The 18,442-nt window shown below is 42.1% G+C and overlaps 1 protein-coding gene across 1 annotated transcript in view; it reads right to left on the reverse strand.

Moving 5' to 3' along the window:
* UBE2O (ubiquitin conjugating enzyme E2 O) overlaps positions 1–18,442 on the reverse strand; it is a 92,036-nt gene that overhangs the window by 26,070 nt on the left and 47,524 nt on the right. The window contains 6 exon segments of the mRNA XM_038372638.2: positions 316–425; positions 740–883; positions 3,668–3,731; positions 5,122–5,219; positions 6,339–6,449; positions 14,126–14,185. Coding sequence (XP_038228566.1) covers positions 316–425; positions 740–883; positions 3,668–3,731; positions 5,122–5,219; positions 6,339–6,449; positions 14,126–14,185 — 587 coding nt within the window.

Raw genomic sequence — 18,442 nt, forward strand, 5'->3', positions numbered from 1 at the left:
TGCCTTCCCCTCCCACTTCTGAAATAGAGCTTGGAGTGTAGGATTCGAAGGTTTAGTCCACTGCAGCTAAATGAGGGACAGAAGGGGAAGAGGAATTTGGATGCTGCTGTTCAGCTGGGGAGCACTTCTATTGGAGGAGAGCTTGTGACGCCAGCCCTTCTACCATTAAACTAAAAACCTCCATTAGCCAGTCAGATGATGCTCCCTGCAGCTGGGAGACAGGAAATGGCTGGAGTAAAGCTCCCTAGGATGCTTTAAAGCTCCCTAGCTCCTCTTAGGATGGTGGGGAACATGGGTACTTTAAGCAGATCTCACCTGGACAAGTTCTCCTGCGTGATTACCGAAGGTGGGGGACTTACACTGTCAGTACCTCCAGGACAGAAACTTTTAGTGATCCAAGTAACCTTTAGTTCCACCACTTGTACCTGAAAAATGAAGGAGACGAAGGGGAAGGAGAACATCACTTTTTCTGGGAACTTTACTGAATCAGATTCCAAAGCTTATGGATTCTCAACATGGAAAATGGTTTTCATTTCTAGATGGCTGGACCTAGCCCCTAGATTTTTGAGAAAAACAGCCGCGGGCAGCTTCTAATTGCACTTCCGCACTTGTTAAGAGTTAATTGCATTCATCATGCTTCTGTAGTGCTCAAATACAACAACTGTCTCAGGGGGTTCCAGTTCTTCCAGGAAGATTGTCCCCGTTCCCATAGTAAGTAGCCATGTGTCTGCTCACTAACCTCTTCCACCACCACTCTGAACTTGCTCTTTGTGCTCAAGACAGGCTTCACACCTGAAAGCCACTGCACACTGGAGAAGACTTTTGAGGGACCAATGAGGACTTGTCCAGGATAAAAGCCGTACGAGTCATCAAAGAAAAGGCCCTGAAAGAAAACGGCAGCATAAGGGTACTGTGTGTCAGAGAGCAGCTAACGCCTGAAAACATTCTGTTGTGATGACATGGGATTTCTGCATTTCTCTTCCCTCGTTCTTGATCCTAAGGATGTTTGCAAGTTTCCTTGCTTCTATGCATCATTCTTTTGCTGAAGTCATCACATCAGTTTCTATAGCAACACACTGAATATCACACATTCACAAACAAGGGATTTCAATTTAGTGGGGAAGAGGCAGAGGTAATCACAAAAAACAATTATCTTGATTTCATGCAAATGTTCTTAGTAACTAACAGTGTGGTTTAAGCACTGGGGTAGACAACAGGAACCCCTGATTTCTTATACCTGCTCTCACAAGGACATTAATGGCTTCTGGCAAGTCACTGAACTTCTCTTCCTCTGCTTCCCCAGTTGCAAAATGGGAGTAATATTGCACATGTACCTGAAGGCCTTGTTAGGCAGATTTACTTAATACTCAATTTTTTTGTAAATAAAGCTCTAGGAACTAACAATTTACCTTCTGGGCAACCTTTGTTCATGACAATTGGGGTGATGCCGAGCTGGGGATGAGGCATGTCTCAGGGGTTTTAGAGAGCAATCTGATTCATGTGTTCAAATTTTTGTACTGATCATCATTTAAAATCTTGCAATTTGTCAAGGGTACATAAGATTAGTGCTCTAGGATATAAATCATAAGTGCCAAGAATACATACAGTAGTATTGAGCACTAACTTAATGGTAATGAGAAAGAACAAAAGGAGAGACTTTCAAAAGCGACTTGTGATTGAGTGCCTCAGCTGGACGCACCTTGAACTTCAGAGGCCTAATTCTAAGAAAGTACAAAAAGCCACGCTCTGGAAATCCTGCCCCTTTAAAGGGCATCTCAAGTTGGGCACCCAAAATCACCAGTCACCTCTGAAAAATGTAGGCCACGATACAGTAAAGAGGCTGAACTTGTTCTGCATTGAGAAGCAATTTATACTTTGGGATCAGATGTTAGAGATACTGGACAGCAATTAGATTGAGACTCCTCAATCCATGGACAATGAAATCCTGCAGAAAAAGACACCACATTAAACTGATATCACTTGATTGTCAGCAGAGAGATCGCATTCTTTAAGGAATCTGATGGCAGATCACTAGGATTTTGCCTAACTCTAGGATGCTGGCAGAATTTCCATAGGATGAGGCCAACTGTATCGACAAAAAAAAGAGCCTTTACACTGTAGGCAATTCCTACAGCCATACCCATCAATAAAGAAACTTTAGAATAGTATCCAATGACAGGGTCTAAGAGGAAAAGCCAATTACTGCACAGCTTCTGAAGGTTTAAATCTATCACACAGTGGATTTTGTGGTCTCAGCCTGGTTACTAGTAGACAACTCTCCAGAGTGCACAATCTGGGACAATTCAGCAAGAATAGCAGTGTCCACTAAAATAGCAAAAGCTGATGCAGGTCAGGATCAGAGGGGCATACGATCAATTATTTAAGCTCAGCACCAATGTGGACACAAGAACAAATGGGTATAAACTGGCCACCAGGAAGTTTAGACTTGAAATCAGACGAAGGTTTCTAACCATCAGAGGAGTGAAGTTTTGGAATAGCCTTCCAAGGGAAGCAGTGGGGGCAAAAGATCTATCTGGTTTTAAGATTCTACTCGATAAGTTTATGGAGGAGATGGTATAATGGGATTTTGGTAAGTAATTGATCTTTAATATTCAGGGTAAATAGGACTAATCCCCTGAGATGGGATATTAGATGGATGGGATCTGAGTTACCCAGGAAAGAATTTTCTGTAGTATCTGGCTGGTGAATCTTGCCCATATGCTCAGGGTTTAGCTGATCGCCATATTTGGGGTCGGGAAGGAATTTTCCTCCAGGGCAGATTGGAAAAGGCCCTGGAGGTTTTTCGCCTTCCTCTGTAGCATGGGGCATGGGTGACTTGAGGGAGGCTTCTCTGCTCCTTGAAGTCTTTGAACCATGATTTAAGGACTTCAATACCTCAGACATAGGTGAGGTTTTTTGTAGGAGTGGGTGGGTGAGATTCTGTGGCCTGCGCTGTGCAGGAGGTCGGACTAGATGATCAGAATGGTCCCTTCTGACCTTAGTATCTATGAATCTATGAATTTCATTATTAAAAATTAATTTTGAAACATTCTGGTTTCTGACAGAGCACCCTTAAAATGGCGTGCTTTTTTGTTATTCCATCAAACATTTTTAGAAGGGTTCTTCCATCCTCCGTTGATGTTTATTAGGGTCTTTTCAAGCAGAGTGACTATAAAGAGGATCAGTGAAACCAACTGTACTTTGTGTAAGACACTTGAAAAGATACTTTGTCCACTAGCTTCTTTCAGTTAGTGATCTCACATGCTTCCCCCCCCCCCCATGAATCTGAAGTGGGTTTTTTACCCACAAAGGCTTACGCCCAAATAAATCTGTTAGTCTTTAAGGTGCCACTGGACTCCTTGTTGTTTTTGTGGATACAGACTAACAGAGCTACCCCCTGATACTTGTTAGTGTTACAAGTAGCATATGACAAGTATGACTACTAACAGACAGTAATGTGCTTTTAAATTGGTGTCCTCCTCAAGTGCTCCCTCCATGTGAAAAAAAATAATCTAGCAAAACATTTTCAGCAACATGGTATTTAAGTTGTAGGGCAAATACAAGTTATTGGGCAAAGTCACATTTTCTTCCTGCAGAAACCTATATCGAAAAAAGACCAGTTCTGGGCTGATTCTAAAAGAAATTCTGCAGAGGACCAGAAACTTACTGAGTCACTGACATGAGGGCAGACATCATAGAGCTTTGCTCCATCTTCCGTGCTCATAGAACACCTGCAAAAACAAAGACAAGAGTTGGGAGACAGACCATGCAATGGTGAGGTCAGCCACCTCAACAGCACCACATATATCTATCATCTGGCACTGCAAAGACCTCAGGAATTGGTGGCATCTTGGTTTCTCCAGTCCTCTGGCTGTGGCTCACAGTTTAGAACGTTTAACTCAAGTCTGAGTTAAACATAAGGCTATCTGGGTGAAAATTAATGACTTGTGTTATACAGAAGTTCAGACTAGATCAGGGGTAGGCAACCTATGGCATGCATGCCAAAGGCGGCACGCAAGCTGATTTTCAGTGCCACTCACACTGCCCGGGTCCTGGCCACCGGTCCGGGGGGGGCTCTGCATTTTAATTTAATTTTAAAATGAAGCTTCGTAAACATTAAAAACCTTATTTACTTTACATACAACAATAGTTTAGTTGTATATTATAGACTGATAGAAAGAGACCTTCTAAAAATGTTAAAATGTATTACTGACACGTGAAATCTTAAATTAGAGTGAATAAATGAAGACTCAGCACACCACTTCTGAAAGGTTGCCAACCCCTGGACTAGATTATCTAAAGGTCCCTTTCTGGATTTAAACTCTATGAAACACCTGTGTGTGTGTTTGCAGCACACTGCTGGTCCTTTCCAGGGTAAAGCGAGTCTCCTGGTTTTAAATAAGAACTAGGTAAACACTACTCCACTTTAAAAAGCATAACTGAGCACATGAAATCTATGAGGGAAGTGGGCTGTTGCGTGGAGGTCTTTTGCCTACTAGTAACCTGAACACTCATTTGTTGTTTTAAAGTTGTTTTAGAGCAGTTTTAGAACAGTGCTGGAACCAAGGCTCCAGAAAGCTAACAAACGGTTTGGCATACCTCTTTTCTGAAATGAGACCCAAGGTGGGATTTCCAATAATTCACTGACAGGAAGACACTATACAAAAGATGGCGCTTTTTACAGATTACCTGATCTGTAATATCTCCAGAATGATTTGCTTTTCCTCTGAAAAAGAGGCTCAAAATTGGGGCTGCAGGGTTCCCTGTTTATTGTCTCAAACACTCAAATGTCAAAATGTGCTCAGTTTTTTCTAACTACCAACCCAGCAAACCTCTTCTGGACTATGTGATTTCTGGATCATAATCATACTGCCAGGGATTAGCTTTGCTTTGTCTAAGGGGTAACAGAGCTGCCAACTATCCAATATATACTTTTACACCCCTTCTTGCCCAAAGTGTGTTATCACCTGTGGCTGAAAATAATGTGAGCACAAGACCTGCTGTCACCAGAGTAATGGCTGCACGAGTGAGATGCCATGCATGCTTAGAGTATTTTTAAAGAAAAAGGACTACAGTTACCACACCCAAAGGTAAAGGGGATGTTCTGTTTCAGAAACGTACCTGGCTCCATTGGAGAGCTTCAGGATGACTTGGTTCTTTAAGTCATAGACCTTCCCTAGCCAACAGTCAAAGGCTATGTAGTCACCGTACATAAATGGCTAAGGAAAAAACAAATAAACTGTAAAATGCAACCTAATTCCTTGAAATATCACGTAAACACACCATGCAGACTGCCCAGCCATCTCTTCTGCTCAAAACGGCCCAGGACTGAAACAGCAGGGCTGCTGAAAGTTGGAATTGAGATATACTGTAGAAGTGCATGCTTTGCATGCAAAAAGTGGCCTGATTGATACCTGCATTCTCTAGGTAATGAAAACAGCTTGGTCTCTTTCTTGACTTTTTCTTAGACCGTAAACAGAGAAAACTGTCTTAATCTATCTGTAAATTGCTTTGCACATTATTTATAAGGTGGACTGGCCAAAGCTGTGCAAAGGAAATCTTGTGCAGCACCTGCATACATTGGGTAAAGCAGTGCAGAGTATGATCAGTTTCACCTTCATGGGCAGTTATTCCAACCCTAGAAGAGACGCTCATGTCCTTTTGGAGGAAAACCTCCCTGTAGCTGCCACCCACAAATACATATCGCTGCAGAATGGTTGCAACATTCCTCATCGCTTTAGAAAGGCTTCACATTACAGCCATTTATGGAGGGGAGAGGGAAAGGAGGAAAAGACGCTTGTTTCCAGTCTATTTTCTCAACCCATTGAGGGAAACAAACAGGGAAAATCTTCGCCTTCAATTTATCGTTTTGCAATCACCCACCCACTCAAAACCAGGTACAACTCAGCCTGCTTCAGCTGGATCAAAAAGATTTGCCCTTTTAAACATTTCTGTAACCTGTTGATATAGTAATTATGTGTTGCAGCTTAGGACTGTGCCATTGTCATGGGACTGCCCGGGTCAGGTGATCCCATCAGCTAATCACAACGCAGAAGCGTCTCAGACCATTCAATACCGACAGTCTTCTCAGTCTAATGGGATCTAGCAGTACGATCAGAAACGCAGGAGGGAAGGGGCTGGATGCTACACTCTCCTCCAGCAGTAAGGACATTTCTGGTAGATTTAGAATAAAGCCAAGTCACAGGTGTACAACAAAACACTGAAGTGTCCATCTTGCAAGGGGCACTGCTTGCCTGGGGTACACCACCATCCCTGTGAGGTACCAAACCCCTAGCTCCCCTGGGAGGAGAGGAGAAGGATTGTGGCTGTGTTCTCACCCAGATATGCTGTAGGTCTTTGCTGTTGACAGGATAGAGGATACAGTTGGTTCCTACCAGCTTCACAGCACACTCTATGTTTACATCGATTACAGTCCCGCACTGGCTGTCCTGAAAATGCAAAGAGAGAGGGGGGTGGGGGGAAAAGGGTCGGTAACCAGGGAAAATTCTCAAGTTAAATGTCAACTGCATGCAGGTGAAAGGTGCAGAACTGACAGCCATGGATGGGTGAAACCCTCTATTTATCCTCAGAGCAGACAGCACTGACAGAAGCCATGCAAACTTCCCCCAATAACCCTGTTCTGGAGGGATCACTGCACACAGAAATGTAAAGCAGTCTGAAGTCAAAGATTGGGTGCGGGGGCGGGGAGGGGCACGTTAGGTTAAAAAAACCCTTCTTCCCAGTGATAATTTTAACTGGCTGTTGCTGCTTGTATAAAGGTGACAGCTAGTTCAGCTGGCAAAGTAAAACAGTTGCTGCTTGTTCATCAATTTAGCACTTGAGTCCCCTGTACCTTGGCTCCCAGGTTAATGGTGTTCTGTTATTGTCACGCTCAACATAACAATTCACTGCGACTCAACAGGATTTTCTCCTACAGGTAAAGCTCCAAAGAGGACAAAGCATGAGTGCCCGATGCCAAGAGGCTATAAAACAGTTTGTTGCCTTTTTACTCTGAGAGTTTCCTATTCAACACACTTTATTTTTCTTCACCTACAACTGGCAGCCAGTGCAATAGATAAGCTGGCATCTTTCACTGGACCAAATGTATTAAGTCACAAGATTTCAAGCCAAATAACTTACTTGTTGGTCCAAATAAAACATCTACCCTCGCTCACTTTTTAGTGGTGACCAATGATCAAATCTTCAGTTAAAAAAAGCTGAGCTCTAGATGTGAGCCTTTAGAAAGGGTTCTACAGTAACACGTAGATATTTCACAAACACACACATTTCAGCCCTCCAAGGAAGAGAAGCTAACCCAAACATTCTGGCAGCAGACGCTAGCAGCTACTCTGCCCTCCTGACACAATCAATAGTTTTATATATTCATGACCATAGTCCATTACAAAACCGGACTAAGGGATGGCGTGGAGAATGCGTTGCTCTCGTTGGCTTCAGTAGCTGTCCTGATCTCAAACATCAAGGTCTACTATTAATGGAAGCAAGAAAACGCACACTTTGAAGAGCTGACACCATGCAAGTACTGAATGAGCTAGCTCATTCCACAAACATTCTGTCCTTTTTAACAGATTTATTTACTCAAGCCCTGTATCTAAAGCCACATGCAGCTTTCTAAAAATCCACCCATTTTTTGGTGCTCAATTCACTCTGCCTGGTCTCAGGGACAGCCAGTCATGGGAAGGACCTTCATAAATACAGACAGGGACTGCCCAGGCTAATATTTGAAGAGATTGCTCAGCAAATGAACCAGAGTTATCTGGATTCCCTTCATCCTTCCTAGGCAGAATACAGGGCTTGAGGCAGTGAGATGCAGGGAGAGAAATAATTCATCTGTTCTCCTAAAGGGAGCCAAGAAGAGGGGGATCAAGGGAGGGAAGCTCATTTACCCCCACCCCTATAACGTATATGGGCAACAGCACACCTCTGCTCTTCTCCCTAGCATAATGGTGCCAGCATTACTTAGTAATGTAGGGCTCTGTAGTTTGATTGGAATCGCATAGCTCTCAAACAAAAAACCCTGACTACCATAGACAGGGAAACCCTGCTGTCAACAATTGCATTCAAAGACTTAAGCATAGCTTTACCAGAGCCGTGCTCAACTATTTTCCAAGGCAGCTGCTGCTAGCTTACTTCAAGCCACAGGACAAACAAAACCTGGACAGCAAGTCTCACCTTTAGGAACACAACTGCAGTGGCTTGTTACTTTGCATGCCACTACTTGCCACTACTACTGCTCTGCCTCAGAATGATCTTAGATTTGATAAACCCCTTGATATTGTTCCTTATCATTTAATACTTTTATTTCTAGTTTTTACTTAGTAATTCCAGGTAAAAGAACCTGAAAATGTTGATTTATGATGAACATTTCAGAATTTCACTCATCTCAGAAGGTATGATTTTTGTGCATCAGACAGCGAGCGCTAGGAGAGTTCTAGGAGCCAACAAAGCATTATGTTCTAGAGGCTGCAATTTCTCCCCATCCTTCATTTCTAATGGAAAAGGCACAATAGTACACTCAACATCTTATCAATAGGTGACATAGAATTGCCTTCACTGCACTTGCATTTATCCACCAAGCACCAAAAAATAATCAAGTCATAAGTAGTTCAGAGAATTCTCTGCTGGTTTAGTCTGTCTCATATCATGTCCATTTCCCACTCACTGACCAAAGCTTTCCAAGGCACAACACATTAAAATACTGAACAGGAAAGAGCCTCTCTGGTATAGAGCAGGGACTCTGCATTATACAGCAAGCCTGTCAGTGTCTGGCTATGTGCCCTGGTCCCCTGCCTCTGCTTCCTGCCTATTTCTAGGGGTCTCATGACTAACCCTGCTATTGAGACACCAGAGGATCAGCGATGAAGCGTGGAGTTTGCTTAGCAGCAGTCTTGTGCTGAGCTTGTTACAGAGGTAGGCTCAACCTTATTGCTCGGCTCTGCTGAGATGAGGCAAAAAGCTGCTGCTGCATTGGATGCAGAGAGATTATAGAAACAAGTGTTTTCAAAACAAGTTGTTCAATTTTTAATTTGAATTTTCAGCTTCAGATTTCTCCATACACAATTCCAGCCAAGGACAAGCCAGGAGGTTCCCCCAGTTTCCCACTCTATTACACCTTTCTGCTCCAGTTTTCCATTCCCCTCTTCCCAAGCCCCTCTCTGGTGGAGACTCCTTTAGGAGTCAGTGATGGTTCTTGGGTCAGTCAGCAGGAAGCTCCTGCTAACCTAAAGTGAATATGCATCCCCCATAGCGCTTCCAGTCCACACTGGCCTAGGGTTATGAGAGACCAAGTCTCCAACTGGGCAAGCCCCCTTGCTTTAGCAGATAAGAGACTTTAAGGTGGCCCCTTTGGAACCTTCATATTCTGTCATCTACAGATCTCATTTTAAATCACTGTGTGGCTTAGTTCAGCTTGTCCCTCCCCTTGGACAGGTGCTCAGAAGCAGGGCTGTAAGTGATTGTATGGGAGAGAGTGTGACTTTAGGAGAACATCCAGGGGTTACACCCCAGGACACCCCCATCTGTGCCACCCTTCCTCAGTTCCTCCCCTCCATTTACTTGGATGTTCTTAACTTATTTTACTATGAGACACTGTCGTTATCTGATTAAAATATGACCATATAGATCATTGTTGTAACCACTGTTCTATATTTGCAGCAAATATTGTACAAAGGTTGTCAAGTGAGGTGTCTATGATAAAGTTATGATTTGCTGGTCATGATTATGCTATCTGTACGCATGTATCATTTTTGTATTTGAAGTTATAAGTATTGGCTCTATACTTGGATTTCAACAGTTTGCTCTTGGAGTAACGCCCACAAGGTAGAGGTAGCCAGTACATCTTGGAGGGACTATTCAAATGGAGTGGCCCATCAAAAGAACATTTAACTGATAATGGACCATGGGAGACGCCCATCTACACTTGATGGAATTTCCTGCTGTGACCAGGCAAAATGATGGACATAGGACTTGCCCATGTGACCCAAACTCCATCTTGTTGCTGTAATTTTCCACAGTGAGAACAATGGGATGCCCTCCACATGGCAAAAGCTATAAAAGGCCCTGGAAACCCCTCTATTTTGTCTTCAATCCTGCTTCTTACCTCTGGAGGAATTTTGCTACAAACTGAAGCTCTGAACAAAGGACTGAATGACCCATCCAAGCTGTGGATGTATTCCAGAGACTTGACTTAAGCCAGCAGTTTATTCCATCACTGCTACAAGCCTGAACCAAGAACTTTGCCATTACTGTATGTAATTGATTCCTTTAAACCAATTTCAACTCTAGCTTTTCTTTCTTTTTATGAATAAACCTTTAGATTTTAGATACTAAGATTGGCACCAGCATTATTTTTGGGTAAGAACTAAGTTATATATTGACCTGGGTGTGTGGCTGGTCCTTTGGGATCAGAAGAGTCTGGTGAGACTGGTTGTAAGGAACCACTCATCTCTGAATCCAGTTTTCTTGGTGGTGATACAAGAACTGGAATGCCTGAAGAAACTGCCTTTATGTTTTCTTGTTAGCCAGTGTGGTGAAACAGGACTTTACTTTTATGGTTGCTTTGGCATATTTTATAAAAGAATATACACCAGTTTTGGGTTGTGTTTGTCCTATTTCTCCACAGTTTGTCCTGAATTTGGCATCCTCAGTTGTGACCCACTAAGGTACGGTTACAGAGACACTAATCCTTGAGGAGCAGAACCTGCTGACTGCAACTTTTTCTACTGATTCATTCCACCAAGTTAGAACGGGGCTGACTGATTCATTTTCAAAGTGAGACCAAGCCAGCATGTGTCTTGTGCTACAATACAGGGTTTTAACTATAGATTTCCCCCAAGCCTCCACACGGTCAGCCTCAATCAGGTGGAACTGTGTGCCCTGTTCTATTCTATTCTATTAAAGATAAAGGGGAAGGTCACAGGAAAATGGAGTCAAGATTTCACTGTTCCATTCTAAAATCAATTTCTCATGAACCAGTGATGAATGGATGGAACTGGAAATCCAGCACTGTGCCCGTTCGCACACAATCACAGCTTAATTGAGTCCTGAGCGCTAGATGAGTCAAGCACCCTTTGTTGCAATGAACACATTCCTGTGTGTCCATCGTTGTCCCCAAAGCACATATCATGCCGGAGAAATGCCCAAGTTTGGGATGGGGAAGCTTTCATTTGTCCAGTTCACTGTCCCATCCAAAACACAGCTGTATGAAAGGCTAGGAAGAGAAGAAAATGACTTGTGTTGGTTGCATTTTTTTTTTTTTTTTTTTTTTTAAAAAGCACACCATGACATCAATGAAAAATTAAGACCAGCCACATATTGGAAAGGGTCAAGTGATGGCAGGTAGTTAAATGCTCAGATCTACACCCAAGTGTGCAAGATAGCAGTTCTGGCACAGTAAGACATCACACATTAGCGCACACTTGAAATAAGTGAGACAGCATATTATCCTCAGCTCATTTGGAAAGGAAAGTGTGAAAGGACAGAAAACATTTGCTGGGGGGGGAGGAGCGAGGGGAAGAGAAGAAATACCAGTAGAAACAAATCACTTCAACCTTCTAGGAAGACAGTAAAACAAAAATGCATCCGATGAAGTGAGCTGTAGCTCACGAAAGCTTATGCTCAAATAAATTTGTTAGTCTCTAAGGTGCCACAAGTCCTCCTCTTCTTTTTGCGGATACAGACTAACATGGCTGCTACTCTGAAACCAGTAAAACACAGGCAATGGAGGGTAAACAAAAGGAAAACTTGTCAGTGAGTATCCCTCAGAGTAAAAATGAAATGCAACAGTGCCCATTTACTGCCAGGTGCTGGAATGTGTCCTTAATTGCCCCTTTATTACACATACATATCATACCACTCGTGAAAGTTAGTGGCCAGGTGTCTCTCTCACCGCACCACCAGTGGGTCTGACACTGGAGGGGAAGTTGGGAGAAAATACACATCAGAACAAGTAGGGACGGAGTTTGCAACTGCAAAATACTGACAGGCTGGCTAAATTCCTAAAGAGATCATATGACTCATTTGAGGACAGATATTGAACATCCGTGATATTCCCCTCATGCAATCAAATCCACACATCTCCGATTGAGTGCTAATGCTGTAACATTCTACAACATGGCAACTAGGACTTAAAACAACATTAGGAAAGAGGAAAGCTTGTGGTCTGCTGTTTAAGCACCAGCTCCATTCTGCAGAATTGGCTATACTGGACACTTTTAGCTACGTCTTGCCTCAAGAGCCCATGGAGTTTTCATACCGGTTTTCTGAGGTCAGATGTACAGAGAGCACTCACTGGAGATCTATTTTGAAAGATCTCTCAAGAGACACTTCTTCCCATTCAGGAATATGGGAAGTTATGCTAACTGCACCACAAAACTCCGTTTCCATTGCAACGGCTACACCAGACCTTGGAAATTTTACTTCCAATGGATAAAGAGACTATTTTATAGGTATATGGGCATGCTAAATGCTGGGGTCATGAAAGAGTTTTATGGTAATATGTCTCCAATGCTGACTCTGCTAGTCTTGTAAAAAGGTACAAGTCCAGAGCTCACTGAGAAGAGTCACAAAGGGCTCTCACAAAACTGGGTGACTGGGCAACAAAATGGCAGGTTAAATTCAATGCTGGTAAGTGCAAAGTAATGCACTTTGGAAAACATAATCCCCCAACTATACATACAAAATGATGGGGGGGTGTACATTAGCTGTTATCGCTCAAGAAAAGATCTTGGAGTCACTGTGGATAATTCCCTGAAAAGGTTCACTCCGTGTGCAGCAGCAGTCAAAAAAAGCCAACAGAATATTAGGAACCATTACGAAAGAGATAGATAAGACAGAAATATAGTGCCACTATAGAAATCCCTGGCATGCCCACACCTTGAATAGTGTGCGCAGTTTTGGTCACCTCATCACAAAAAAGAAACATCAGAAATGGAAAAGGTTCAGAGAAGGGCAACAAAAACTATTAGGTATACGGAACAGCTTACATATGAGGAGAGATTAAAAAGTCTGGGGGCAGGTGTACACTACAAACTGGCATCATCGCAGCTGCACCAATGCAGCTGCACCACTGTAGTGCTTCTAATGAAGACGCTCTAAGCTGATGGAAGAGAGCTCTCCCATCGGCTTAATAACTCCACCTCTGTGAGAGGCGGTAGCTATGTTGACAGGAGATCTCTCGCCAACACGGTGCTGTCTATGCGGGGGTTAAGGTCGGTATAACTACGTCGTTCAGGGGTTCAGGTTTTTCACACCCGAGTGATGTAGCTATATGGAAGTAAGTGTGTAGTGTAGACCTTGCCTGGAACTGTTCATTTTAGAAAAGAGATGACTAAGGAGGGATCTGATAGAGGTCTATCAAATCACAAACGGTGTAGAGAAAGTGCATAAGGAAGTATTATTTACCCCCTTTACATAACACAGAACTAAGGGGTCACCCAATGAGATTAACAGACAGCAGGTTTAAAACAAAGAAAAGGAAGTATTTCTTCACACAATGCACAGTCACCCTGTAGAACTTGTTGCCAGGAGAAGTTGTGAAGACCAAGAGTATAACTGGGTTCAAAAAAGAATTAGATAAGTTCATGAAGAATAGGTCAATCAAAGCCTATTAGCCAAGATGGGACGCAACCCCATGCCCTAGCTGTCCTTAAATCTCCAACTGCCAGAAGCTGGGATTGGACAACAGAGGATGGATCACTCGATAAATTGCCCTGTTCTGTTCATTCCTTCTGAAGCCACTGCCAGAGACAGAAAACTGGGCTTGCTGGATCTTTGGTCTTACCCCAGTATGGCCATTGTTATGATCTATGTGGGATGCTTCACCATTATGGGCGCAGGGAGACTCGTCCTTTAAATTTAAAGTTCAGCAAGCTTTTTGTTCAATTATGTGAGATCATCAGCCTCACCTACTCAAGAGACCTCCGTCTCTACTAGTTATGCACTACGACTGATACCGCATATCTAACCATAGTTTGCCATCTGTTAATACACTAAAAAAAATGAAGCTGTTGGATGCTTTCTGGGTGTGTCTGACTTCAATTTAGGTGTTTTGGCCAGTCTTAGATATCCATGCAGCAGTATCATGATCTTTTAAAAAAGAAGCACTTACATTTGAGCTCATGTGTCTGACCACATCCCGAGGGACCACCGAGCGATCCTCAAGCTTCAGCTAGGAGAAAAGAGGAAAAAGACCAGGTTTAGTGACCTCAGATGACATCTGATGAAAAACTAGGACAAAGAGAGTGAAATGGTCTATTTAGCTGTTAATACTTCATGCTTCTGGAATATAGGGTGTTTCAGCAGAGGCTCGCAAAGTGCTTTTATATAGACACTGGATTAACCCTCTCAGCACCTTTCAAGGCAGGCATTATACCCATTTTGTATCTCTGAAACATGGCAATTAAGTGATCTGTCCATAGTTTTGCTGCAAATCAATTATGCTGCAACACCAGGAATAGGACACAGAAATCTTGACTAAGTTCCTGGCTCTCCCAATCCACATTTCAGTATCCTGTAGTAGAGAGGGGGTTGTGTTGATACAGGTGAAAGTGGATCACAAAGGCCAGTTCCCCTTTGTCCTGCACTATTCATCTAACCAGTTAATCACCACACACAATACCCCAACACTCTGTGGTAATCCCATTTAGCCAAGAGCATCTTGTGCAGCTCTTGGAAAGCCAAATCTTAACTAGCTAGGGATATGATTTGTGTTATTGTGCTTTCCCATCACAGCACACATTCCCCTTAAAACCAGTCAAGTGCAGAGATTCTCTAGCCCTGCAGCAAAAATTTTTTAAGAAGTTATCTACAATATACGAGACATTGTTTATGCCTTCTGTTTCACTCAGCAGTCCCATCGTCCAGGCAAGACAAAATTCTTGTATCAGAACACACCATTAAAAGCAGGGGCTAAGATTTGTTCATGTATATCACCTTTCAAACTCCAGGCTTCTCAAAGCACTTTACAGTAATGAGTTAGAAATTACTTCCAAAGCGACTGTGGCAGCAAATGGAGTAGCTGAACAACCATTACATGCTCAGCAATAGCTCACATACAGCCTTGGGCATCAGAACTCACTGAACTGAGGCAGGGAGGGGATGAGGCAACGTAATTTGGTGGACTAAATGTAGTAGTAAGAGACAGGTACTTCTGAATTCTAACCCCAGTTCTGCCAATGATCTAATGCAGCCTTAGACAGATCACAATCTCAGTTAAACACAGGAATACCAACAGTTTCCAGAGGTGTTGCAAAGGCATGTTAACTATTGTCTGTACAGCATTTTCATCCCTGAAAATGTATTAAATACCATTACAGCCATTTTGGACAAGTGTTCTGGGATCTACAAGAATTGAGGATAGACCTACTGATTAGCATCTTACTCTCAAGACAAACTTTTAAACACTGCATCATCTATCAAAACATTGGAAAAAACTTGCCAAGGGTTCCAAGTATTAGAGGGGTAGCCGTGTTAGTCTGTATCCACAAAAACAACGAGGAGTCCTTAAAGACTAACAGATTTATTTGGGCATAACCTTTCGTGGAGAAGTGGGTTTTTTACCCACGAAAGCTTATGCCCAAATAAATCTGTTAGTCTTTAAAGGTGCCACCTCGTTGTTTTTGCCAAGGGTTATTGTGGATTCCCTTTCACGGACAACTTTAAAATCAAGACCGGATGTTTTTCTAAAAATATGCGCTTGAGGAATTTTAGGATGTTCTATGGTTTAAATTATACAGGCGGTCAGACGAATGGTCCCTTCTGACCTTGGAAGCTATGAACTGCTTTTCCCCATCAATCTCTATCCCAAAATTCAATACTGTTTCATTGGCATTTGGTGGAAATCCAAGCTGTAGCCTGAGGCTTGGATTAGCGATTTAGTCAGAAACTTGTAATCTAAGGGCAAGTGCTAGAACCAAACATCCTATTATGTACGGTCATATTTTACTGAAAACCCATAAAGTAACACACACAATTAACTATACTGAGTTGAATGGTTAAAACGGGACTGGAAGTCAGAACACTCTACCACTGTATATCTTTGAGCATGTTAATTTCTTACGCCTGTTGGTGATATTTCCTCCATCTCCTCCCCCAAACTCTCAGGAGTATTGAGGGTTAAATTTTGTAAAGCGGTTAAAAATTCTTCAGTGTAAAGGTATTATAAGTACATAGTTATTTTAACAAACCACAGGTAACTACAGTGTTCACATTCCAATAAATACTCAACCATAAACTGCATGCTGATATTCTAAAGACTTAACTTATTCTGTTATTCAAAAAGTGTACCATTTACGCTTATATTTTAACATGCATTAGAATAATTTAATTGCAAGGACACTGGTGTTGAGAAACACCACAACATAAATTAAACATTACTTACTAAATCACATTTCTTTGTTATAAATATAGTGTCTGGTAGATCCCTAATGGTGACAGGATGTTATGTCAAGCAAGAGTGACCGAACTTAAACGTTTGCAACTTTTTATTGTAATAAGTTTCTGAAACAACTATAGTTCCCAGCCTGCTCTTAACAGTTTGCACACACAAACTCATGAACAAAGTGGCCTGAATATACACCCTTTCCTGGGATTTTTCTTCACTGTTAACTTAAACAAAAACAGCCTCATCTTCAGAGCCTTCCTATAATGCAATGCACTAGAGCTGCTGTCTGCAGCTCGTCTCTGTCCCGGATTCTAAAACTCTCTGCCCTAAGCGAAACTCAACTATTTTATACGTCTCTAGTGCAGCCAATAAGATGCACCTGGTTTGGTTGCCAGGATGAGTGAGCAAAACAGTGCTACATCTGCATGCAAGATTCCCGATATCCTATCATAATATTTAGAAAAACTGCCATTACACGGAAGGCTACCAAATCTCAGAAAAAAAAAAAAAAAACAAATCAAAGAAAAAAAAAGATTAAAAATAGAGTGCCTTTTCGTGAATACCCGATATTCAACTCACTCAAGTTTCCTCTCTTTCTCCTCCTCTGTTTGTGCCGAGCAGAACAATTGTGTCTTCAACTGAAGTAAAGGCCCCGCAGTCAAAATTATGTAACTAAATATTTAGAGTACTTTTAAACCTACATCTCATTCGCTGTATTTCTCTTTGAAAATCAATACCATGATGAGGCTTCTGCTTTCAAGTCACATGCCTTGATAATGCCGGTAGGAATCTGAAATCGCAGTTCCTTGAATAGGCACCTGGCTTTGCTATTCCTGAGTAGCCGTGGCATTCAGCCATGTCTTTCCACTAATCAGATGCTTTGTCCCAGATTGACAGCACTCTCAGCATCATGTAATATACCTGACTTTGAGCTTAGCAGCAAATCCACAGCCAAAAAGGCACCATCCTAATTTTAGCAGAGAAATGTTAGTTTGCAACATCTTTTTCCAGGTCTGATAAAGACTTTGCCCTTCTTTTTGACGATAGGGTGGGAGGAATACAAATCATTTAATCACTTACTTTTAGCAGCAAGTTAACAGCTGATATTTATGAAACAATTTATTCCAGTTTAAAAACTGGAGTTGTTTGTTACTATACGCACAATTTCTAAAAAAGTAACTACTGGTCTTTGTAGACTATTCCGGATATGCTAGGGTTAAATTCTCATAGTGATACATGGGGATTTAACCACTTAACTCATTAAAGCTAATGAGATTTCCTCTCAGACAGCCACCCTCTATCTTACAGATCAAAGCAGAGCAGTTTGTTTGGATGATTCAGAATAGTCACAAGTGCCAAGAATTGTCAGGTAAAGTAGCAATCTATTTTGAAGCCATAAATGGAAAAAATCTTTCCTTAACAGAAATGCTACTGAGATTGTTCTTTGAACAACTAGCTCTGTTGGTACTCAAACAATATAACCTGTGTGTTTATTTTACACACAAATGCGATACAAGTCTTCAGAGAATTCTCTGAAATAGGACACACTCTCATATGCTTAAAATCAACAAGTGCCTACATTATGAATATAACTAAATTTTCAAGCTAGTACGTTGGTTATGCTTGGAATTTCACCACCAGAATGAGACACTTTCTCCACGGACATATTTGCGTGGGGTTGGGGGGAAAGAGACTCTAAGTGGTCACTTGCTATCCAATCAAAATACAGGGGAAAATACATGCCCACATATATACACCAATACATGACATTTGCCTTTTCACCGTTTGGGGCAGTGATGGGATATTTTAACTTCACAGTTTCCACAGGGATAAAGTGAGAAGTATTTCTGCATGGGGGGGGGGGGGGACAACCATGAAGAGTGGCAGCTGCAAAGCAAGCATTCATGATAAGCAGGCAACACTGTCACATATGATAATACTGAATTGTCTGTTCTCTGCTCAGGATGAAGTGAGATTTTCAAGCTAGAGAACAAGCTTAACCTGGAGAAACAAGCAACAGTATTAAGAACAAATGTATTCTAT

Source organism: Dermochelys coriacea, chromosome 14, assembly GCF_009764565.3.
Source record: "Dermochelys coriacea isolate rDerCor1 chromosome 14, rDerCor1.pri.v4, whole genome shotgun sequence".
Lineage (NCBI taxonomy): Eukaryota > Metazoa > Chordata > Testudines > Dermochelyidae > Dermochelys > Dermochelys coriacea.